The following is a 24,412-nucleotide window of genomic DNA, read 5'->3' as shown; positions in this document are numbered from 1 at the left end:
CATAGCAACTATACATAGTGTCTGTTGTGAAATTGATGACATATGTGCAGTGAAATATAAAATAAATAAGACATAATATTTATGAGGTTCGACAAGTATGCCTACGTCCTTGGGGTTAGTAGCGATAGTCTCATTATCATACTAAAATTACAAAGTAATGGAAACAATACATTATATCTCTTTTATAGCAATTGTGAGATGTGCTTAGGAGGGTTTGATAGAAACCCCTAAAATTATGGTGCATCTCCACCCTCTTTTCTTAACTTTGTCTATGCACGATAGTGCCACCCACCTTTACAACTGTACTAATTTCTTCAGCACCAACCTTACTCACTAAGTTGAGAACAGAAAATACGATTCAAAATAGTCACGCTAGCTTATGCTAAACTTCTGAATTCAACTTAATAATTCCAAACCATTCAATTGGTTTTGGATTAATTGTATTGAATACGGTTAGAGATAAGGCTTGAATGATGGTGCTTTGTCTAGGCTCAATGACAAAACCATGCGCAGAACTTAGGCGCATATGTGAGCAATAAATATCTTATCTCGAATATAAAAGATAAATTAAATTGAATGTGACCACTAATACTAACTCAAATGCATCGCATCGTATTTGACCTGGAAAGTTTAATGAGTTTTGGCGAGAGTACTACTAAGACGAGTGACTTGCGTGAGAAGTCCTCGCATGCTTTCCTTTGTTTTGTGTAAACACATGCCCCACTCACATGAACACATTACATTACTCTTTTTTACAAATAAAAAATTAACATAAATATAAATAATGAATCAACGTACGTAAAAACGAAAAACTTATGCACATTTTTCAAATTGTTATTGTCAAGTGAATAACAAAGGATACAAGATTTCCATTAACAAGCCAAGTATTCAACGTTGCAGAAACTTCAATGAAACTCTCTTTGGTTTGAACTTTGAACATTTTTGGCCTTATTGATAAATGACCTACAGAAAAATATCACTAGGTCTTGGTCTTGTAATAAGACAAGTGAAAGCTGAGTCGGATTGTGTGACGAAATTTTGTACCATCATGCGATTAGTCCAACCACCATAATTAATTAAATCCTAATGACAGTAACCCATAATTAACATGGGAGGAATTAGCAATGAAATGAAGCTAACCACAACAAGTGGCTTAGTGATAAGGGTGCGGACTGTGGTTGCCCAATAAACAAAAAATTGTTGGAGGTCCCGGTTTCGATGCTCTGAGCTGGTGAGTCTGCTTGACTGTAATCACGAGCATAGTGAAATTTCTCAAAAGAGGTGGATAACCGTGGCTTCCCACTAGTTGTCCTAAAAAAAAATAAAAAATAAAAAGGTGAATGAAATGAAGCCCTTATGCAACTATAAATGCAATGGCACCAGTGCCTAGCTAGGATAAGCAGCTCCTTAACAATGGAAGAAATCAATCCATCATACATTCTATCAGAAGGATACAGGCCTAAACACGTAATCACCGAAGGCGAAGGAATCCCGTTGATCGATCTCACTCCGATAACCAACCGAGAAATGTCGGCCGGCTCTAACAATAAGGCAGTGGAAGAGCTTGCCGCTGAGATAGGGGACGCTTGCAGGACATGGGGGTTCTTCACGGTGATCAACCATGGTGTGCCTTCGGATATTCGGAGAAGAATTATGGAGGCGTCGAGGAAGTTCTTTGCGCTGCCGCTGGAGGAGAAGAAGAAGGTGAGCAGAGAGGCTCATAACACAGCAGGGTTTCATAACGATGAGCATAGCAAAGACTTCAAGGACTGGAAAGAAGTTTATGACTTTTATGTAAATGATGGGATGCTAATGCCGGCCTCCCATGAACCCGATGACCCCGAAATTGTTCCATGGTACACTCCGTGGCCCGAGAACCTATCCGAGTTCAGGTAAATGTCCCTTACAAAATACTAAAGTTTTGTAAATTATTAACAATTTGACAACATAACATGCCATGTAGGGAAACATGCGAAGAATATGGTCGAGCATGTGAGAAGTTGTTTTTCAATCTGCTGGAACTGGTAAGCCTCAGCTTAGGCTTACCTCCTAAGAGTTTGCATGGATACTTCGAGAATCAGGCAAGCTTTGCCCGGCTCAACTACTACGCTCCGTGCCCCAAACCGGACCTTGTTCTTGGCACCGGTGGACATAAGGACCCCAGCGCTCTTACCGTCCTTGCTCAAGAAGATGTCGAAGGCCTCGATGTGCTGCGAAAATCAGACGGAGCGTGGGTTCGCGTCAAGCCTGTCCCGGATTCCTTTGTCATCAACGTTGGTGACGTTCTTCAGGTACTACATCTCTTGAGCAAATGTTCATCCTGTTAACATTATTCGATTAAAAACTTTGGTTTCTTGGCAGGTATGGAGCAATGATCTTTACGAAAGCGTCGAGCATCGAGCCATGGTGAACGCAGAAACAGAGAGGTATTCGATCCCCATATTTTTTCACCCGTCTCACGACGTAACAATGAAGCCGTTGGATGAATTGGTCGACGAAAGAAGCCCGGCAAAGTATCCAGAATACAAGGCAGGGAAGTGGTTGAATCTGAGGATGTTTAACAATTACAAGAAACATGGCTTCTATATGCGGATGACTGACTACAAGATTGCTGCTTAGCCGACGGATTTCTAATCCAACGGCTTCTACTATGCATGATTCTCCAACTTCTAGTACGGATTATATGGTAAAATAAAATTAAAAGTTTGTAAAACTATACTGTTTATTTTACAAGTAACGGGTCACCGAGAAACCGTAGAACGTTGTAGTTTTACGTATTTAGGAACTGAATCGTAGCTATTGAGCTCAGAAAGTTTGATACTGCTGTGACAATGTCGTATGTAAACAAGAGCACACATTGCAAAAGAGATGCAGGCAGCGAACTAGGATGCTATACATCAGAATTAGCCCTTCGATCTGATGGCATTTCCAAGCTTGAATAAAATGACACGGACATTGTCTTAAATTATCATTCTACTTCTGAAAAGTACAAATATGTATGAGAATCTGTTCTTGCCTCTCAATTAGCATTAGAAGAACACATACTCGTTTCTACGTACTAAAGAGTTTCATTAGCAAGATGACTCGTAGATATGTACTTACGCATTCAAACTGTTCCGATGTTGCTTGCTTGTTAAGGAAGAATATATACAACACTGACATCTAGAGTGATTACTTACAACGGCAAGGGGTGCAAACTCTGGGATGACCTGCGGGAACTTTCTGCCGGACTGAAAGCACCAGAGATTCCTTGGAGTGATCTGCCCCCGACCTCCCAACTAGACTGATTTTTAAGTTAGAGATGTTGCTGTTTTCAAGCACTCAAGTGCAGGATGCAGTATAATTCGTAATGAAATATAATCATAGCTAAATTAGTTTCTTTTGTCTTCAAGTTCTTCAAGCCACCTGAACAAAGTAATCAAACAAAACTAGCGAAACATATAACCAGGGATATGTCAATAAACACAAACATACGAGGAACGAATTTTTCCTGGGCTGCAAAGAAACAACGATACTGCAAAGAAATTATTCGACTTGATATGTCAATGTATAAGAGCAAAATGTAATGATAACAACGAAAATACAATGCAAGCCTTGCAGCATCCTCATTTGCATTAGTAACTTCTGATGCCGATGTGTCCACAGAGGCTTTTTTCCCAACCCTTTGTTTCTGCTACATCCAAAACTACAGAGTTAGCATAACATCATTGGAACAGGGCAAAGAATTCAGAGTTAGCATAACATCATTGAAATTAACAAGCTAATAAAGCATTCATAGTATTTCACTCTTACCCTTTCCTCCAGTGAAACGTCACTTGATAGTTTCCCAGCTCTCACTTTCCAAGCATACTAATTGAACGTCCCAGCTACTATCACATGTGATCTGCCAATATGATGGGAAATTAATCACAGTAATTCAGATCAAGCAGTACGGCCATGGTTTTGATAAATACACAACGTATCCAGCTTACAATGCATTAAAGATGAAACAAAGGCAACGAAATTTAATCTCTAAAAACTTTCCACATAGTTTACTGTATCATTGAAATAGTTGTTTAAAAATGGAAATAAAAAATATAGTCATATTTAGTCACCTTGTACGTATTGTTTCGAGTATTATAACCATCCACTGTACCTGAATAAAAACTGGAAAAGAAAAACAAATATTGTTATAAACAAGGGCTAAAACAATGCTGAAAATCATCTCCCAACTGGGGGAATGCTCACCATTTATCTACTGGAGACAAAAATTTGATCCTTTGCCCAATCAATGCCTCATCCTTCTTACTAATTTCCTACATAATTAATTATAATCTAAAAAATGTAATACAATTTCAAGTGTACTCTCAGAAAGAGCTTATTCTTACTTTCAAGCTGCAAGGGCCCTTTAGCTTCGTTCTGGGGTGATTGGAATGTTCCACATTAATGTTTCTTTTCACATTAACATTTTCCATCAATGGAATGGTATTTTTTTTCAAATTCTGGACTGAGACATTTGATCCACTGATTGTAACTACAGAATCACAAGATGAATGTATTTCTTTTTCCAAAGTAATCTCAGATTTTTTGGATACACGATTCTGGTAATCATTATCAGAATCACTTGGCGAGAGATCTCGTTTTCTCCTACGTCCTTCAGTACTGGTGCCTTGTTTCTCAGCCTTCCGGGGTTCAGCTCCCCCATCATTGGACAAATTAACTATCTTGGAAGATGTTAGGATAAGTTTGTCGTCCTTGAAAACACCAGATTGTGTGCTATCCTCTTGACACTTACGCCCACGTCTAGGAAGAGCACTGGCAGGCTGAAACGTGAAGAAAGAGTTTCCAACAAAATGTTTATAGGAAGAAAATATCATTAAGAAAATCATAGGGGCAATATAACTAAAGCTGTAAAGGAAAACTGGAGATACATACCAAAGAGATATTTGATTCAAATATGTCAACTACTCTTTTGAAGTACTCATCAAAACATGATTGATTGAGGCATTTTGAATTGGACTGCACAGAACAGATAATAAAAAGGTGAAATGATGTAGAACATTTAACTAGAAATTTTTCTTCCAGCCAAAAGATAAAGAAAAGAATATCAAATCTTATCGAAAACTGCTCATCACTTTTATTAGAGATACTTACTTTATATAAGGATGATGGTAGAAAAACTTTCCCAGGAGCATGTGATGCGGAGATGCCATTATGATTTGTTAAAGTCACAAAAGAGTTCCCAATTTCTGCCAGAATATGCAGCTTCTGCATAACAAGAAAAACCTCCTTTCCTTAATTATAAAACATAAACATAAAGTGAGAGGAGAAAAGATCTTCTGAAGGAAAACTCTTACACCAGTTAGTTCAACGTCTATAGCATTCTCAGCTCTCTTAATAGCACGGAAAATGCAAATCAAATACAAGACAGAATCCTTGGTAATATCCAGAGCACCAGCGGCATTACTGGCATTGACTAAAGCCTGCAATAAACTAACAGTGGACTGCAAAGAGAAACATAATCCAAAGTGTGTCAGCATAGCTGCATTCATATTCAGTACTAGGCAATCTTCAATGTGATTATCTGGATATATTTACTTACCTGCAAAACTGAGCATATGCGTTTTCATCTTGACAGTCGTCAGGTGGGAAACCTGTATCATAAGCAAGAATATGGATTAAGAACACCACTATGTATGCTGGAAAATCAGTGTTTAATCCTTCTTGGACTCCAGAGATTTGACGCATTTGAGCTTCTCTACTGTAATCCTTGACAAATTCTGCAATATATTTTGACGACTAAATTGGATGGTATCAGAATACATTTACTTGCTCAAGCATACAGAAATAACTCATAGATACAGCATATTTAGCATACATCATCCTGCAGATCCTTGAGGCAATCTGAGGTGGCCATTGCGAAAGCACTTGCATATCTGCTAGGTATGGCATGCCCCTACAGTAATTTGTGTGTTTTTATCAAGAAGTGATCTTCTCACCAATGGTGAGTCATCCTGAAATGTGTAAGAAGGAAAAGAAAAATGTCCGTGAACATATAATTAGTGGCAATTCAAGAGTGACAATGAAATCAAATCTGAAGAAACTGAAGAGTATATAAATAGTATGGGATGCAAGTCAACTAACTGGATTAAGCATTACTGGTGATTGATATCAGATGCATAACATGCTTACTGCAGTGTTCTCATGCCATCTATTTAATAAATTTTATAAAGTGCATTTCTTTTACCAATTGTCAATCAGTCTATAAATGGGACAGCTCACTAGAAAAATCAGTGAATATTATTAAGTTAGCTAAAGACACGTTTATACTTTAGCAATAAACCATCATGAGCTCCAGGGACCAAAACCTCAAATTCCATCAGGATTCAGGAATATGTTTTCATTAGCTTTACAGGAAATGAAGTTCGAACAAGAAGTCCACCGGAATAACAGGTAACCAAGAAAAATGAAGGACTACACTAGGATGCACAAACCAGAACCAAACATAAATATCTTTGCCCTTAAAATTGTAAAGTGAAAGATCTCTGGAGAAATATGGAAATCCCATCTTTGAGCAAGCTGGAGAACAGACTTTGCAGCAGCTATAATCTAATACAAGCCTTATCACTTTCATTGCAATAGAAATAAGGTAAACCAAATGAGTGGTGTTCGTAATTCACTGAACACAGATCTTAAAAGCACAAAAAAAAAAAAAAAAAAAAAGAAGCAGAAAATTGTAGCCTTTTTATTCAGTTGTGTGTTGCTCAAAATTGCCGTTCACAATAATGAGCATCAGTCACAGACTCACAATAAAAGCCTAAACAAACAGTTGAGAATCTCATTTCTGAATGTGAATTTAAAAACTTACGTCAAAGTTTCAAAGCATCCCTCTTCCCATATTAGCAGAAATCTGGAAGAAAAAGAATTGTAACAATAAACTCAACCACTAATGCAGTCATGCTTATGAAAACAAAACCACATGTTTGACTGGTTCATTCAAGCACCACAGAGATTCTAGTCAAAAGCTGAGACGATATCCAAACACATGTGTTTAAAAAAAAAAAAAAAAAAAACTGAGCGCACGGCAGAGATATGTAATTAAATGAGTTCGTTAATTTGACCTTCAATTCACTTGAGCCAGAACGAAGAATTAAACCCATATAAAAGTTAAGGACAAGCTCATACAGTTTAAAACTTTCTATTTGATGACGGAATCTGAAATCATACCCTGAGGTGATACCCTCTGCAGTTTCTCCCTTTTGCAGCATTGTTGACAAAATGCCACAGAGCTCATTAATTTGCCATTTAGTGTTGTCCTCGAGCTCATTAATTTGCTGTTTGGTGTGAGTTCCCCGGTGTGGAAAGAAGCTCTTGACAAGTGTTTTCAGGCCATATATCTGCAAAATAAATGGTTAGAGAAACCAATGGAACTATCTGTAAGAAATGAACAATTTCAATACAAGTTATTCTCTAAGTTACATAATCATCTTCGGTGATTTTGGACCCCTTGGTGGGTTGATCCTTGCATAGACACAGAATCGACCACTTCTTTCACATGAGCCCCTAACAACACTTCTAATTCATTAACCTAAATGATACATACAGGCTACGTATCATAATTCCTGCAAACTATAACAGTGCCAAAAATTCTAAACAGAAAAGGTATCCACTCTGTCAACCAAATCTTTTAGTAACGTAATGACATACTTTCTCCTCCTCCATGGTAAACAGTTCAGCAAAAATTTAAATTGGTTAATTCCATACAGAAATTAAGGAAATTTTTCGTGAAGATCAGCTCAATTTAACACTGAATTGTCAACTATTTCATCAAATCCCACTCACAGCTCAACTCAACTCAAGTTTTTTTCATATACAAAAATGTAATATAAAAAAACTTTTTCTAGTGTTCATTGCATATAATTTTGTCTTCTTCTCACACAAATTTTTTTGTTTAAACATATAGTTCTTGGAAAATATTTTTCAACTTGGCTTTGGAATGTTGAAATAGAATGCTGTGCAAGACACCCCAAGGACTGTAACAGTGTTGGCATGTTCTGCCCAATTAGTAGAGAATCCACAAGTTCCTAGACATAATGAACAAAGTTGATTCAGTATGGATAACTCAGCATTATTTGAGTATGCATGCAAATTATGACATTCTGAAATATGACGATTCTGAAATTCTCAGATGTACAGCAAACAAAGAGGTAGTCTCACTAATATATCCATATACAACCCATTGTCAGACTTGCGTCTCTTGTGAGGGTGAACTTGAACAACAATAAGACTTTAAATAGAATGAAAATGTATACGGCACATAAACACACACACACACACAAACAACACAGATGCATGTGGATATAACAAATGGTAACCCAATACAGCTAACAACTTATTAGGAGGCAAATGAACGCCATAACGTGTATGTGATTTAGAAATATAAATAGATTATCTATAGAACCTAGTTTATGTAAAGCTGAAACAATATTTTAAAGGGCGAAGGTGTAGGCGTGGCGTTTCATGGATAGCCCCGCCTAGGCTAAAGCCTTGAGGAGTGAGGCGAAGCCTTACGGGACCTAAATAATTGGGGGACTGCTGTGGGTTTTAAAAATAAAAGTAAAAATAGACTTGGCCAAAACGGCGTCATTTTGGGCCAAATCATTTAAAAAAAATTAAAGCCTTGGCCGACTTGGCCGAATTGACGTTGTTTTGGGCCAAGTCTTTAAACAAAATAATAATAATTTCCTCTTCTTCGCGGTCCTCTTTCTCTTGAAGAGGCCGCCGCACAATGCAACCCTAAACCCAGACGACAGAGCCTTCGACTTCAATTTACCCAGACGACAGAGCCATTCGACTTCAATTTCAGGTCACTGATGGATCGCCAGCCACCCACCTTCAGGCTCGCCTCAGCCGCCTAGGAGCGCCTTGACCACACTTGTGCGAGTTTTCGCCTACTCCCATTGAGCAAAGGCATTATCACTCCCGCCCCGCCTCCAAAGCCGCCTAGGTGCGCCTCAAGGAGTGTTTTTTAAAACACTGAGCTGAAAGATACTTAACAATAAATATGGATAAACGAACCTAAAACTCCAAACTCAAGCTAAGCATACCTTACATAGATCTTGGAAAATGAATTGCTTCGAATTATCAATTAAAGCAGCAATTGCTGAAACAGCATATTTTGACTGAACACGAGTCCCCTCCAGACAAACCCTCTCCATAAAGCGGTGGATTTCACTTCAAAGGAAGAAGAAAAAGTTAAAGCCACTCTCTAAACATTTAGAAGAAAAAATAAATAAATAAATAAAGGTTTAGATTTGAAGGCTTTATATTTAAATTTAACAAAAGGAACGGAGAGGAAAGGAATCTATTTCTCATTTAACTGATGCCAAAGGAATATACAATGTATAAGCAAATAGCAAAAGTACGAAGCCCAAATATCATAGCATGTACATTAAAGGTTGGGGTATTTTAACAATTTGACCAGTTACTCCTGTCACGTATAAGGAATAGTTACGCACGCACATTAGAAAAACTGACAAACAATTCTGACAAAGACAATGTACATGGTGCCCATGGATTGTGTGCACATGTACAAGCTCTTTTTAATATATATTTAACAAAAACAATTCTGACAAAGAAAAAGCATCCAAAATTGAATGACTGACCAAATTAACATCAGAAATAATAAGATAAACGAGGAGACCCTTCACAATACAGCCTCCAATGGAAAATAAAACTCATCCTGCTAAAAAAATGCATAAGAATCAGAGAGATTGCAGAGATTACCTGAGTTTAACTGATATGTGAGGGCCTGCTTTGACTAATAGCCTAATACTTCAATCAACTTATCATTAATTGGGTCGCTCTCATTTAATAACTTCTGAAATTGCACTTCTGAACCTCTCAGGAGAGTTGGGAAAAAGCTGGTTATTGCCTGAACCAGAAAACAATTGAAAGACAATTTCAAACAGTGAAGAGACAAATATTCCCTAGATACTTACTAGTTAGTCACACATCCAAACTTATTTACTCCTAGTCTTATCTTATATAAAACATAGATACAAGGTCGAACTCCATAAAAATAAAAAATAAAAAAGGGTAAACGCTAGTTATATACACAAAAAAAATTAAATAATACCTCATCCACTTATGGAAACTAACTTATTCTCTCAAGCTTTATCCCATCAGCAATGCACGAAGCCAATTTGGGCCATTATAAGTTGGATGAAAAGCCAACATACTACCAAATGACAGCATCAGGTGAACTCAAACTCATTCTAAAACCTGGCGCTCGTAAATCATAAAACTTAGTTCAGTCCTTGAGATTCATCGCCAGAAATGCTAATGTGCTTGCCAAATTGTTTCTAGACGACCACCACAACAGCAATTCATGGCCATTGCTTAAATTTAGATGCTACATGTTTTTGTGCTCGCCAACCCTTCATGGCCATTCTCTTGTCTGGTTAGCTTTGTCTTTTTTATCACATAAACTCAATCTAACTTAAACATTCACATTTTACTCTTCTGCTGAAGAAAGTATTATTCAAATCCTCTAGGCAAAAAAAGCTTCTTACCAGCTGAAGTCTGACAGAAGCAACCTCCTAGTGCCTCTTTCCGGGACTGTTGCTAGATAGATCATCTAGAATACAGCAAACATGCTCTGCACTGAATATATTGTAAGAGCATTTCGAGGTGAGTGTCCATAGAAACTCAAAATTCTGATGTTTCCCCCCAATCATATTCAGAAATTTGTCCTGAAAAGAAGACAATAAGTAAATAACACAAATTTTTAACAAAGGAAAAAATAAAAGTAAACTATTATAATTTTGTTACAATCAAATTTCTTAATCAATAATCATATAAAAGAAAAATCACCAATAAAATACAAGACCATCTTTTGACACCACCACATTAGTAACCAAGTTGAAATCCAACTTGCCCTCCCACAATACAAAATAACTCCCATCAAAATTACAAGGAGTCAAATCATCGATTCAAGCAAACAAAAAGTTGATCCCACTTGACCTAATTTAATTCCAACCATGACTTCTCTAGTATAGATGGACTATAAGCGGAAATTGTCTTAAAGAAATGGTCTTTGTGCAATTGTAGTTACACCAGAGAGTTCCATAATGTGTTTCTGGTTTTCCGGAGAAGTTTTGAACGACTCCTCCATATTCCTATATTTGCATTGATTAAACAAAAAGCAATTAAGCCTCATCTCAGAACTGGAATTCTCTATATATAAACCTTGTCCTGCCTCTTCACAACATTACTTCAGATGTTTAAGTTTCATGGAAGTTAAAAGTTAAACCTTATAAATGATAAGCACTGTTTGCAAGTTGCCCCTACTCCACAAAAACTACCAATATAGGACATCATATATGATCCTATTCAACCGTTTTTGCCCTCCCCATATCATGAAACACTTTTAATAAGGCAAGGTTCATTGAACTTAGAGCTCTAGCCTTCAACAACATTGACTTACCAATTCTGTGATTCAGATAGTCTTAAATCAAGAAAATCCAACTGAGATAGACAACAAATGCCATAAAGAACCATAACTTAATATAGGATCTATATAACTAAAGTTTATATGAGGAAACCTGCATGTTATCTTTGCAATGTAAATCAACCAGATCCAAATTAATGAGCTAAGGATATACAATAAGAAATAATTAGCTTAAATTCTATGTTTACCGCATAAGACATGAAAATATCATATATATATATATATTATTTGCAACAAAGAAAGACATACATGTGGGTTCCATACAAAGTACTATATGCACACACATAAGTACGTGCATGTACCCGACAAACATACACATGCGGAAGTGTCTCAAAGAGGAAGAAGGGCATTCATGGGATCATTTAATTAAAAGTAAAGGTACAATAGACGCACTCTGCTGGTCCGGGCATCTTTAAATTGCACTGCATCCAATAACAGAGCAAGCGAATTAAAATTGTTATTATCTTTCATTTGGTTCAATTTTCCAAAGCGCTCTTCCGCTCTTGAAGGGTTTGCAAAGGAGACTGCCATTTTTGGGAACTGAACTTTGTATCACTTTTGCATCTCTTCCGAATTATTCCCCTGCAACATAATGTCAACTGCTTCAATTACTCAAAACTAATCAAGTATAGCCAAGAAGTAAAGAACTGCCATCCAGTTGCCTGTACAGACCATCATAACTTACACAACTTTCTTCAACGTGTAAATAAATTTAAAAAAAAAATGAAATATAAAGAAAACATAGAGCACCCTGATAAGCTAAAAAATATAAGGTTTATATACAAAGTCTATTACACAGCATTAGTCACAGGCACAATGGTGTATGCTGAATGCTTTGAAAATTGCTGTTGAAAGATATCTCAAAGGAAGCTTAACATCTACTAGTTATTGAATTTTCCAGGAAAGAAAAATTTCAAGATAATGCTAAGCCACATTTTGGGCTCTAGAAGCAGTCACAGGTGAGTGATGCCTAATTGAACACTAGGGCATATTTTCATTACTAAAAATGCCGAAATCAAGTCAAAACAGGAAATGAGGAAAAAAAATCTTCCACATGGTGAACCAATACTCATAAAAAGGAGGGAAGCAATCACTTTTGGATTTTAGTAAGAATCCAGCCTCAAGCAGTGTGTATTCGCATAAAGGGGCTTTGGTCTACTCTAAAGTCATAATAGTGATTAACAAATTAAAATTTTCCAGACATCAGTTAAGCATGCATTTCCAAGAACATAAATTAGCTCAACAAGACAAGGCTTCCCGATAATGGACAGTGCAATATGTATTCACATTTCAGTAGGTATATAAAATTCATCCTTAGCAAGTGCGAGTTTCAAGTACTCTACCTTCTCTTTCTTTTGATTGGCCAAATAAGTCCGCATCTCATTTTTGCAACCTATAAAACATTTGTACGTTGTAAAGAACAGATCAGTCACATTAACTGCAGCAAGAGTGAGTTAGTGATAATACCTTTGTTTCTGAAATAAAATAGAGTTCAAAGCCTTTTGTATGAAGCAGGGTGAAAAGAGAAAACAAGTGGATCCAGTGCCTTGTAATTTCCTCAACTGAAGGAACAGCTGGAAATAGATCTTCTGCAAGCACAAGCTCCATATTTTGGGACATAAAGTCAAACAATAAGAAAAATGATAATAGTCAAATACCACCTTTTAAAGCATTGGTTTATTTTAAAAAGATAGAGCATGTGAGAAAACAAACCTGAAATCCATACAATCTTTATCAAAGCATAGCATCAATATTTTACATGGAATCTGTTCAAAGTGGTCACTTATCGTCATGCTGCCTTCAAAGCATTTGTTACAATAATCTCGATATACTTCCATCAACTTCTGCAGAGCTTTCTTTCTAATAGTTATCTGCAAATAAAACAAGCAATTATAAATACAAGACAGCATGTGTAACTTAGCAAACTGAAACTTTTTTCTGTAGAAATACCGTCTTGTCCCGAAGTCTTTCAGTGGTCTGAGATATTATTTTGGGAGGAAAGCATCTCATATTAGACATGGCAAGATCACAGGCAACAACCACTGCTTGTGTTCTCACTCTATCACCAAAATCTAGAAGTCGACTTTCAAGGGCAGCTGTTTAAAGCAACAAACTAGTATAAGTAAGATCCCGAGAATTACATAATCAGAAGTCATATAGGAAACAGAAAATGTTCCATAACTTACGGAGAACTTCTTGTGATTCTGCCCCAGAGGGATTGGTCATGTAACAAACTTTAGCACATTGTAAAGCACTAACCCTAACGTCTGCAGATTTATCAGAGATGTTTCAAAAACTCAATGAAGAGGTCATGATACCTTTGTGCAATATGGTGATCAGGCAGTGTGAAAAGTTTTCCAATCAAATTAACAGCTTTTAGTCGCACATCAACCTGATCAGTCTATAGAAAAATCATCGGAGTCAGGTGATATTGATTGATTGCTTTTAAAGCACAAGTCAGGACCATAAGAGAACTATGAAGGAAGAGAAGAAAAGATCCAATGCCAAGAGATGAAATGATTAAATCAAAACAAAATGAACTAAGACATGAAGACATACCAATAACTATTGAGTCAAATTTGGAATGACAGCAAGAAGCATCTGAGGAGCACACCCAAAAATTTTAAAAATGATATCATGGTTAAATTCTTTGAGCTCACTCCCATCAGCATCTCCATCCAAAATACAAGATGTCAGAAACCCACAAACAAAGGACTTAAGTTTGTCTGCGCACGTTTGAATCACAGAAACTGCAAGCTGGGAAGAAGCACAGTCTGCATTCTGTAAAACATAATATAAGAAACAGAATAATATTTAATAGTTAATTGAGGTAAATATTGATATCGAGCATGAGCAGATAAGAAGCACTAAATCTTTACACTTTATTTGTTTAATCAAAAGATGTTGTGTTGTAAAACTAATTTAAAATGTAAAACAGTCTACATGAAAATGGGCATTTTCAACACAATTTCCTTTTGTTTGGCTGTGACTGCAAAATGCCCATTTCATCCCAAATTCCTTATTAAAACAAACATTTTTGTCCAAAAGGTAACAAGAGGCATTCCAAACAGTATACAAAAATCTCACATTCACTTGTAGTCAATATTCCTCTTTTCCTGTCAGGTTGGAGACCCAAATTAGAAATTAATCCATGATCTCACAAGCAACTAGTACATGAAGAAACAGATTCAATAAGATCCCAGTTTTTCTACTATAATACCAGAACATAATGCATAGGACATTTTCCCTATGACCAACAACCAAATTATGATAAGCGGAATGCAACATTTTAACTACCATGCCACCACAATCCCACTTACTATTTATCAGTGAAAGTAAATAAACATGGGTTGGAAAAAGCTCATATTGTAACAAGCATTGCTTTGCCAACCGTTCTACTTAACAATAGTGAACATTGTTTTGATACCAAAAACATGTAGGACTAGTATATCATGTAAATAAATGTTTCTATAAACCATTTTAAGCATACATTATCAAACACTTGCCATTAACTCCGTCACAAGATTGCATAGAACCATATCCAAAAGTGGCTGAGAAGCTTCCTTGTTTAGTATATAAACCATTATAGACAAAATATCATTTATCAAACTCTGCTGATGGTGTTGCCTACAGGGAAAAAATGCAAGGGATTATAATTGATGTCATCATAGTTAAGCCACCAAACTTACATACATTAAAACATAACAAATTGCACTTAACAGATTCAGAGACACTCTAATCTCAGATGCTTATAACTTGGTAAAACATAAACGTAGAGCATGTTCTAGCCATCTAAGGACATCTCCAACCGAAGGAGGGCCAGAGAGCTCGTTTTAGCCCTATAGCCCTCCAAGAAATTAATATTTTAATGAACAATGTCAGGCCATATTTCTTACCATCTCCAACCGAGGGGCCAAACGGCCATAGGCCAAACATAGCCCTGTGACAAAAAACCATCTCCAACCGAGGGGGCCAAAGGGCCATAGGCCAAACATAGCCCTGTGACAAAAAACCATCTCCAACCGAGGGGGCCAAAGGGCCATAGGGCCAAACATAATTTATTATTTTAATTTAAAAACTACAACTTAAATTTAAAAACTAAAACTTAAATTTAAAAACTACAACTTAAATTTAAAGTCTATAATCATCATCATCATCATCCACCATTATAGGATTATAGTCGGAGAACTCCCCCTCACACTATCTTCCGAGACCCATCTATAAGCCTTGCAAAGAGCTTCATCTTCTTTTCGGGTCCAAACCCTAGCTTTCATTGCAAATGTGGCCTTTTGAAAATTATTGAAAAAGTTGAAGGAAAGGTTATTGGAAGAGGTAAGAAAATAGAATGAAGTAAGATAGTATGGAATGGTAAAATTATGTGAGAAATGGTGTAGGAATGGCTTAGGTATTTATAGGAAAAAGATGGGAATTTTAAAAAAAAATTTGGTCAAAAAAAAAAAAATTCAAATCCAATGGCTAACTGACGTTAGCTAGCCGTTGGTTTCAAATAATTGGGCCAGCCCGGGGCTAGCTGGCCGGCTCCTTTGGGTCAGCTAGTTGGCCTGATTCCTCTTTTTGGCCCGGTGGGGCCCATGAGCCCTTTGGCCTAGTCCTCGGTTGAAGACAGTTTTCGTGTCATTTCAGGTTATTTTCGGCCCAATTATTACTTTTCGAATCAGGCCAACCGGCTGACCCAAAGTAGCCGTTGGTTTCAAATATTTGGGCCAGCTCGGGGTCGGCTAGCTCCTTCAGATCGGTTGGAGATAGCCTAAGTTACAGGCAGTTATTACTTTTCTTTATTGCATGAAAGTGGAAATCTAATCGTAGAATGTAATAAGCACTGATTCCTCCAGAATTATCAATTACGAAGAACCCAAACATAAAAGAGTAGCATGGAAAGTCAAAACTAGGAATTACCTCACAACAGAGAAGAATATATTGAACATTTCGAGATCTAGATCATTGCAGTTAATATCCAACATGATCACACAACATTTACATCGTGCAACAGTCTCTACTATTTTAGCCCTCCTCGAGAAGAGCGGGCTTTCCATGTCAGCTAGCTTCACGAACATGCTGATAATGAGTTTTAAAATGTTCTAAACAAAAGAAGAGTGTAAGCATCTTGCAAATGAAGAGTACACATTCAAATCAGACATGGGCAAATGCACACATACCCTTAGATATTTGTCGGCGAAAGGAGGTTCGGGTGCCATAGCCCGAAACATTTCAGTGACACAAATGGCCACTAGAAGCCTGACATCCTTATGCTGAAGCAAGCTATGCACGATAACTTCTGTCAGGGGCTCCAACTTCCTAGAAGCTTCAGCCGAAGAAGCCTGTTCTAACTGTGACAATGCACTCGCAGCTTGCTGTGAAACGAAGCATACAAATTACAAAACAAGCAAAGCCCCAACGATCAACTCAAATCGCTAGGCCGACGAAATGAACAAACTCAAATACAAAACTCCACATTAAACAAAGACCCGCAATTCCAATTCAAACATGGACTTATATAAACTATTCGAACACAAAAAATTGCTTACTCGGAGCGATTTGACGATGGAGTCCTTGTTTGGGCGGTTTGGCAGCGGAGGAGGGTGCCGATTTCGGAGACGAGCTGCAGCGCGGACTCAGCCATTGGGGCAGTGAATCGGAGAGAAACCCTAACTCAGAGACGGGTGTTTTGGCAGTGGTGCAGCGGACGGGCATTCGATCAGAGGCGGAAACCGCGATCGCAGGTCTCGGGGAGGACGAGAGCTTGACGAGTGTGACGAGAGAGTGAGGGGACTTCCGGACATTTGAGTGGAGGGGGCTTTAATTGCTGAGAGGCTCCCGCCCTTGGGGCGCGTTTTGTGGGAGTGGTAAGGAAATTGGAGGTTTGTTGAGTATGGATATTTTACCCGCCAAATAAAATGTGGCCTTTTGGAGTCAAAACCTACCCACGTCTGGGGCTATATGGGGTTATTTATACCCACCTTTGTCGTCTTTTTCATTTTGCCGTAAGTTGCCACTTAGGGTTCAGGGTACACCCTAAACCCTTGAGGTTTGAGATTCAAATTTCGTGGATAACTAATTTAATATTAAATTAAATTACTCACCCATTTTACTGTAAAGTATATTGTCATAATAAAATAATAATAATAATTTTGCCATAAGTTTTTTAAATTATTCTATATTTTTTAATTACTAATGATATTATTATTTCACTATTTATTGACAATTTATAGCATACGCAATCAATTTCTTGTTAATCATTACTGTAAGCTTGATAAGTCACATAAAAAATTTGGACATTTTGGTACCATCTGAATTAGTAAAACCAAATCTAATTCTAAGCTAAATGCTATTTTTTAGGTTTTATTCCCTCCTCCCAAACTCAACCCATGTTAAATGTGTGGACTAAAAGCTAAAAGCTAAAAGCCAAATTCTCCCTAGGATTTAGCCCAGAAAATGGTGTGGGCATCACCAGCGGGACCCCACCCACATGGACATGTCTTCCATAATTTATTAAATTCAACAACTGAGATCGAATATAATCAAATCTAACGATAAAAAAAAATCTAACGGCCCAAATTTAAATCCATCGGCGAAAATAATTAAAAAAATTATTTAACTCAAAATTCATCCAAATTTAGTTATTTTTCAATATTTATCGGAATTTAAATATTTTTAGGTTAAAATATTCATAAAATTAAATTATGATAGTGTACATAATTTTTTTTTTAAAATTACCTTAAAAGAAAAAATTAGCCTAAATTTATTCTTTAATAATTTTAGGCTAAAAAATTTAGGCCAGAAGGGTTGGGGTTGAAAAGCTGTTTTTGGGCTAAAATCTAAATTTTCTAGGCTAAAAATTTTAGGTTTTAGCCCAAGGATTGGAGATGGTCTAAGTATGTGCACAATTTCCATCCAGACTTTTTATTTTAGCAATATACCACCCAAACATGTGAAGTAAAAAGAAGTGTGTAAATATCATATTCTAAAATGAAAAATGAAAAAAGAAAAGGAAATAAATAAATAAATGGAAAAACATATATTTTCACCTTGATCTCTTAGAGCAGTTCCATCGGGGAACCTTTAGGCCGGCACCCAGCGAAATTATTGGCCAGGCACCCAGCCAATCCACTCCAGCCGAGCAGATAGGTTGGCACCCAGCCCAAGCTGGTCTCTAGGCCGGCTCAGAATGTGTTGAGCCTTTGCCTTGCCTACATGACGCCAGGCGATACCGTCATGCCTCCCTCGACCCGAATTTGATTCCCTGGGTGTGGAGCACCTCTTTGGCGAGCTCCAACGAGGAGACAACGAAGAAGCAGGGAGTCCAGAGAGAAGAAGAAGAAGGGAAGAAGAAGAAGGGCAGCGGCGCCATCAGCGTGATTCTCGACCCTGAGCTCAACAGCAGCGGCGGCACTGGCGGCGTCGAGGTCGAGTCCCAGAAGCTCCCTTCCTCCAAGTACAAAGGCGTGGTCCCGCAACCCAACAGATGCTGGGGTGCCCAGATTTACGAGAAGCACCAGCGCGTCTGGCTAGGTACCTTCAACAAAGAGGACGAGGCCGCTAGGGCCTACGACATTGCTGCACAGCGCTTCCGTGCCCGCGACGCCATCACCAACTTTAAGCCCTCATCCGCCGAAAAACTGTGCTTGACCGCACAGTTGGAAAATCAGGGAAGAAAGTGGGAAAAATGGGAAGAAGAAGAAGAAGAAGTCAGAAATTTAAAATTAAATTATTATTTTATAATAAAATAATACTATTTTAATAAAATGGACTAGGTTTTTTTTTTTTAGAGGTGAAGATACTTTGGCTTATGGCCTATTACTACTGTTTATTGTGATATATTACTGTTTACTTGAGTGGATAAATGTGCTGATGCTGGCGCAAAGTGAGTGGAACTGTTCTTAAGCCAACCCCCCAAATTTATCGTCATCCCCAAACCCCCAATTCATACCATACCATAACACCGTCTGTTCCTCCATCCCGCCATCATCAGTCTCACTCTCCCACTCTCCCTCCTCGCCACTCGCACGCGCACTCGCCTTTCCTTCTCCTCCAATCCCCCGTTCAACTCACACAGGTTTCTATCTCACGCTTTCCATTTTTTCCCTCCAACTGAGAAATTGGGAGAAGGGTTTTGATGAAATCACATTGGGTTTTTAAATTAAATTTTATTTTTCCTTTCAGTTACTTGCTGTGCACATAATATAGGTTGTATTGAATTGAATATTTATTTTAATTGGGAATATTGTTGCCCTGATGATTGCGTATTCGGATTCGCGGTTTTTTGTTCTGCATTTGAACGTGGTTGTAGGTTTTGTATTGAATTTTTGGTCAAGTAAATTTAGAGTTGTAGTATGTGCATTTGCTGATCATGTTTCTTGGTGTGAAATTTTTGTGTCTTTCTCTAACAATCTCATGGATTACGCAGTTACTTGGCAGAAAAGAGGTTGCATAAAATGGAGCATCAAATCGTCAATCAGAGTTCTTCGAATGAGGTATGAGTGTGTGTGTGTTTTTTATGATTGTATCAATGTTAAGAAATGTGAAATTTGCTTGGTTAGTCACCCATTTGTTTCTTCATTGTCCGGTAGCTTTACGCCTATGTTGGAAACTATTTAGGGAGTTAGGATCAGTTGACCCTAGTGTGATTCACTTCGTATTCCTCCTCCCACATATACACACCCTGTTTGGCAGATTGGATAAAGGATCGGATAGGATTAGTTATACGGACTCGGGTGTTTGGCGGTCACTCGTACTAAATAAGGGCCGGATTAATTTAACCGGTCAGATAGGATAATACGGTATACACCCGCTTAATAAAACCAACCAAAACGCCCGGATTATTTAGTCGGGGAAGAAGAAGGGAGAGAGAGGGAGGGTGTTTGGGGGGTGCAGAGAGATTTGGGAACAAAAAAATGATTTCACTTTTTAAAATTTTTTTTTTTTAAGTTTGATTCCTCCTATCTAGTATAATACTAAACACAGTATAAATAATACGGTCACTAGTCCGATGCTGCACCAAACACCCGACTAATTTAGTCAGTACTATCCGGTGGCTATTTATCCTATCCGACAGAAATAGTCAGTACAGTCCGAGCTGCCAAACGAGGCCACAGTGTACACTACCTTCCTCTCATCCTCCTCTTCCTCGCTGTCTAACCAATTTCTGCAACTTTTTTCTCTATTTGTTTTTGTATATTTCTGAAGATTGATTTTTATTTTATTTAATTGGTTTTTTTGTTGTTGTGTAAATGTTGATTAATAAATGGAAAAATGAAGGCAGGGATTGTGTGTATCGGTGTAGTGCTAGAATCAGTGCACTCTGATCCGAAAGAGTTCCCTGCAACATGAAATCCAAAGGGGAAGGTGGGCAGTTGTACTTCATCCACCTGTTGAAATTTCAACTATTATCTTCCCCATATTCCATTTTTTTATTTCTGCCATTTTCTGGGTCATTTGGTTCGAATGAAACAGTTTCATCTTTGAGGACAAAGATGCTAGATGCAGGGAGGATATGTGGGATAAAGTTCGACTATGCTCTTCTCATTGGGCTTCGGTTACTAAAGAATTTAAAGACGTGTCTTTCTCTTGTATTTTGTTTGATTGGAAGGCATCAGTTATCTAATTCTGTGCTGCTCTCTTCCTTTCCCCATTGTATATCTTTTTCTTCTGATATTAAAATGATATCGTTTCTATTAAAAAAAAAAATAGTAAGGGAAATTGAAACATTTCTAATAATTTTTTTTTTCACCAGGAATACAGCTCTGCTGGGGGCAGCGGTGCTTGCTCAGAACGTGTGATCGACTTCACTGGTGAATTCACAACAAATGAGGTTTGTCCTATTTAAATTTTGGCTTGTGACTTATGATTGAGAAGTTGGATTAGAGATAATGTATATTTGCACTGTGTAGATTTTTAAGAGTAGAGACGAATTGGTGGAGTGGGCTCGCGAGCGAGGACATAGTATTGGTTTGGTGATTATTATCAAGAACTCGGATACAGGAGGGGTTGGTAGTAAGAAACCCCGAATAAAATTGGGCTGTGAAAGGGGTGGCATTTACAAAAGGAGGATTGATGAGAGTGTCCAGAAGAAAAGGCGTAAAAGGAGTGGTACAAAAAAGTGTGGATGCCCATTTCTACTGAAGGGTGTAAGCTTGGGTGATGACGATGAGTGGAAATTGGAGGTTATATGTGGAGTTCACAACCACCATGCTGAAAAGAGCAATGCGAGGAGGTTATCTGAAGAGGAGAAAGCAGTGTTGGTAGATATGTCCAAGAGTTCAGCCAAACCCAAAGACATATTACGTACTATTCAAAAGAATGATGGACTCAACATCAATGAAACAATGAAAACAATTTATAATGTCAGACAACGGTTGAAGTTGAAAGAGAATGCTGTGAGATCACAGATGCATGTATTGCTAAATAAGTTATCCGATCACAAATATATTGAGTGGCATAGGAGCTCAGATGACAATAGTGTGGTGAAAGATCTGTTTTGGACTCACCCTGCTAGTGTAGATGTCTTACGTGCATTCCCCCATGTCCTAATCATGGATTGCATAAGTGAGACGTATTATTTTCCCCTTTTAGAGATCATAGGGGTGACTTGTACTAATATAACCTTTTCAGCTGCATTTGCTTACCTTGATGCTAAGAATGAAGACAATTACATATGGGCTTTGAGTAGATTGAGGGCTGTGTTGGATGAACATTGTCTTCCTACAGTTATTGTCATGGACAAAGACTTGCCTCTCATGAGTGCCGTCCATAGTATTTTTCCAAGTGCCCGACATTTGTTGTGTAAATTACATATCAGCAAACATGTGTTGGCAAAGTGTAAGGACATGTTTGAGGGTAAAGATCAGTTGGATAAGTTCATGATGAGTTGGAATATGTTGGTGTTATCGAAGACAGGGCACGAGTATGAAAGCCGTCTGCGCGAGCTTGATTATTATTTTGGTAGATATCCACATGCACTTGAATATGTGAAGAACACTTGGTTAAACGAGTATAAAGAGAGGTTTGTGTCTGTATGGACAGATACATGTATGCATTATGGCCACGCGACGTCAAATAGGTAAATTTGTTAAGCTTATTTGTTTCATATGGAAGTCATTATATACTACTAACTATTTTGTATGGCAGGGTGGAAGGCGCAAGTGCAAAACTGAAAAAACTACTTGGCAACAGCCGAGGTAGTTTTGAAATGTCTTGGGAAAGGATTCACTCCTTGTTAGAGTTGCAACATGAAGACATCAAGGTATCACTTGAGAAGTGTTTGGCCGTCGTCCAACACAATTTCATGCATGATGAATTGAAGGAGTTGCGAGGTTTTGTATCCACATTTGCTTTGAGCACAATTGTTTGTGAGTCGAAGAAAGCCAATTTGGTGGGGGTGGATTATTCGTCATGTGGTTGCACCATTCGACGCACACATGGATTGCCCTGTGTGCATGAGATTGCAGAGTATAGACAAACTCGTCGCCCCATTCCTCTTTATTGTGTTGATCCTTATTGGAAGAAATTGGATTTGTTGTACTCCCCAAAGTTTAGTGACCACGCAACTCACGTAATTACAAAAATGTATAGGATCTTAAAGCGGTGGATGGATAGCGATGAGGATGGCAGGGTAGATATTAGTACAAAGTTGGAGGAGATTCTGAATATGGACTCAATTACCAAGACTACCGACCAGCCAAGTAGAATTGGCACTACCACTCATTGCAATCTTTCTACCTTTGAGTTGGCCTTGTCCTGTCAAGTAAGTCATTCACCAGCTGACAGGGTTGCCGCAGTCACTACCACTTCCCACTCAGAGAAAACAACGAGGCATCCACCCAAGATGAAGGTATGTATGAACATCATTGACTTTTATTCACTATTTAGTGATGTAAGGTATTTTGTCGATACTTGAAAGTTGAAACTAGTATATTTATGAATATTGCTGTGCAGGCGCTCAGGATGTCTCCTCTCACTTCTTCTACGCTGAAAGAGCAGTTTCCTACTGCTTTGAAGCCATATATTTCCTCCATTAGGGATTTTACAGGTGATGGTAATTGTGGTTATCGAGTTATAGCTGGATTGATGGGTTTTGGTGATGATTCTTGGAGCAAGGTACGCAGAGAATTGTTGAATGAGTTGTGTTCTCATCAAACACAATATGAGAACCTTTTCGGTAGACATGATAGGGTTCACGAGCTTATGCATGCACTCTCATTCTTTGAGGATTCCCCACCGTATGATAGGTGGTTGACCATGCCTGATATGGGACACATTATCGCATCATGCTATAATGTAGTTGTGATCTATTTATCCATGTCATTATGTCTCACATTTTTGCCAACGAGGACTGTGTCATTGCCCTTGTTAGAGCGCCGACATATTGCCATTGGTTCGGTCAGTGACGACCACTTTGTTCAGGTATTGTACATGGCTTGAATACCTTAATTACCATATATGCTTTGATGTGCTTCGTGGAGGTGATTGCCCATTCCTAACAGTTGGTGTGTCATGTTCTCCATAGGTTTATATGTTTCCAGGGCATCCAATGCCACCTGTTTCGGTATGTTGGCACCGAGTTTGCCTACCAGGTACTGATGGTTGGCAAATCCCATACGCTGAACGTATTCTACGATTTAGACAGACTTTTGGTTCGGATATAGCTACTCAAGAGATGCAGTCGCTCAATAATTGTTGACATGATCTGATCGATATTCTTTTTGGTCAGCGGTTGACACTCAATTTTTCATTGGTTGCTAATACGTAGTTACAACACTCTGAATAGTTATAAGATTGTACAGTGTTCAAGTTTTTCCTTTTTCCGAGCCTGTGCTTGTGCATCTTTTTCTTTTTCTTTACGACGCAGGGTAACATTTCCCTTTGTTTTGCCCTTCATTCAAGAAGTTTTTATTGGCATGCAAA

The 24,412-nt window shown here is 38.0% G+C and overlaps 2 protein-coding genes, 1 non-coding gene and 1 pseudogene across 6 annotated transcripts; 3 read left to right on the top strand and 1 right to left on the bottom strand.

Annotated features, from left to right (window-relative positions):
- Positions 1 to 1,353: 1,353 nt before the first annotated feature.
- LOC137717706 (fe(II)/2-oxoglutarate-dependent dioxygenase 4) lies at positions 1,354 to 2,965 on the top strand. Its single transcript, XM_068457157.2, has 3 exons — positions 1,354 to 1,892; positions 1,964 to 2,291; positions 2,362 to 2,965. Exons 1-3 carry the CDS (start codon positions 1,369 to 1,371, stop codon positions 2,617 to 2,619), a joined length of 1,110 nt encoding a protein of 369 aa, XP_068313258.2. The 5' UTR covers positions 1,354 to 1,368; the 3' UTR covers positions 2,620 to 2,965.
- A 406-nt stretch (positions 2,966 to 3,371) lies between these two features.
- Positions 3,372 to 17,362, bottom strand: LOC137717097 (sister chromatid cohesion protein PDS5 homolog B-like; annotated as a pseudogene). The gene is made up of 24 exons (XR_015965097.1): positions 17,038 to 17,362; positions 16,669 to 16,863; positions 16,409 to 16,590; positions 14,998 to 15,118; positions 14,051 to 14,272; positions 13,678 to 13,892; positions 13,442 to 13,587; positions 13,205 to 13,362; positions 12,958 to 13,109; positions 12,835 to 12,882; positions 11,885 to 12,073; positions 10,554 to 10,733; positions 9,766 to 9,913; positions 9,087 to 9,213; positions 7,890 to 8,063; positions 5,337 to 5,483; positions 5,134 to 5,247; positions 4,915 to 4,998; positions 4,368 to 4,802; positions 4,228 to 4,295; positions 4,095 to 4,146; positions 3,793 to 3,883; positions 3,585 to 3,673; positions 3,372 to 3,405 (listed from the first exon to the last, which is right to left on the bottom strand). The product of XR_015965097.1 is annotated as a sister chromatid cohesion protein PDS5 homolog B-like (transcript).
- A 1,994-nt stretch (positions 17,363 to 19,356) lies between these two features.
- On the top strand, positions 19,357 to 24,412 carry LOC137717098 (uncharacterized). Of its 3 annotated transcripts, none has more exons than XM_068456408.2 (8): positions 19,380 to 19,565; positions 19,917 to 19,983; positions 21,243 to 21,320; positions 21,400 to 22,568; positions 22,637 to 22,957; positions 23,081 to 23,339; positions 23,444 to 23,911; positions 24,015 to 24,315. In XM_068456408.2, the coding sequence occupies exons 2-8, from the start codon at positions 19,945 to 19,947 to the stop codon at positions 24,186 to 24,188; spliced, it is 2,508 nt and encodes an 835-aa protein (XP_068312509.2). In that variant the 5' UTR covers positions 19,380 to 19,565; positions 19,917 to 19,944; the 3' UTR covers positions 24,189 to 24,315. The 3 variants fall into 3 exon arrangements, with proteins under 3 accessions (XP_088555238.1, XP_068312509.2, XP_088555239.1); XM_088699113.1 differs by adding an exon at positions 20,768 to 20,854 and having other exon boundaries at positions 19,383 to 19,565; positions 22,637 to 23,339; positions 24,015 to 24,412; XM_088699112.1 differs by having other exon boundaries at positions 19,357 to 19,565; positions 22,637 to 23,339; positions 24,015 to 24,412.
- Positions 20,765 to 20,912, top strand: LOC137718918 (small nucleolar RNA snoR135). The gene has a single exon (XR_011065996.2). It is a non-coding gene; the product is annotated as a small nucleolar RNA snoR135 (small nucleolar RNA).

This window comes from Pyrus communis, chromosome 8 (assembly GCF_041283825.1).
Source record: "Pyrus communis isolate YQ-2024b chromosome 8, ASM4128382v1, whole genome shotgun sequence".
NCBI lineage: Eukaryota > Viridiplantae > Streptophyta > Magnoliopsida > Rosales > Rosaceae > Pyrus > Pyrus communis.
This window is presented reverse-complemented; position numbering and strand designations above follow the sequence as displayed.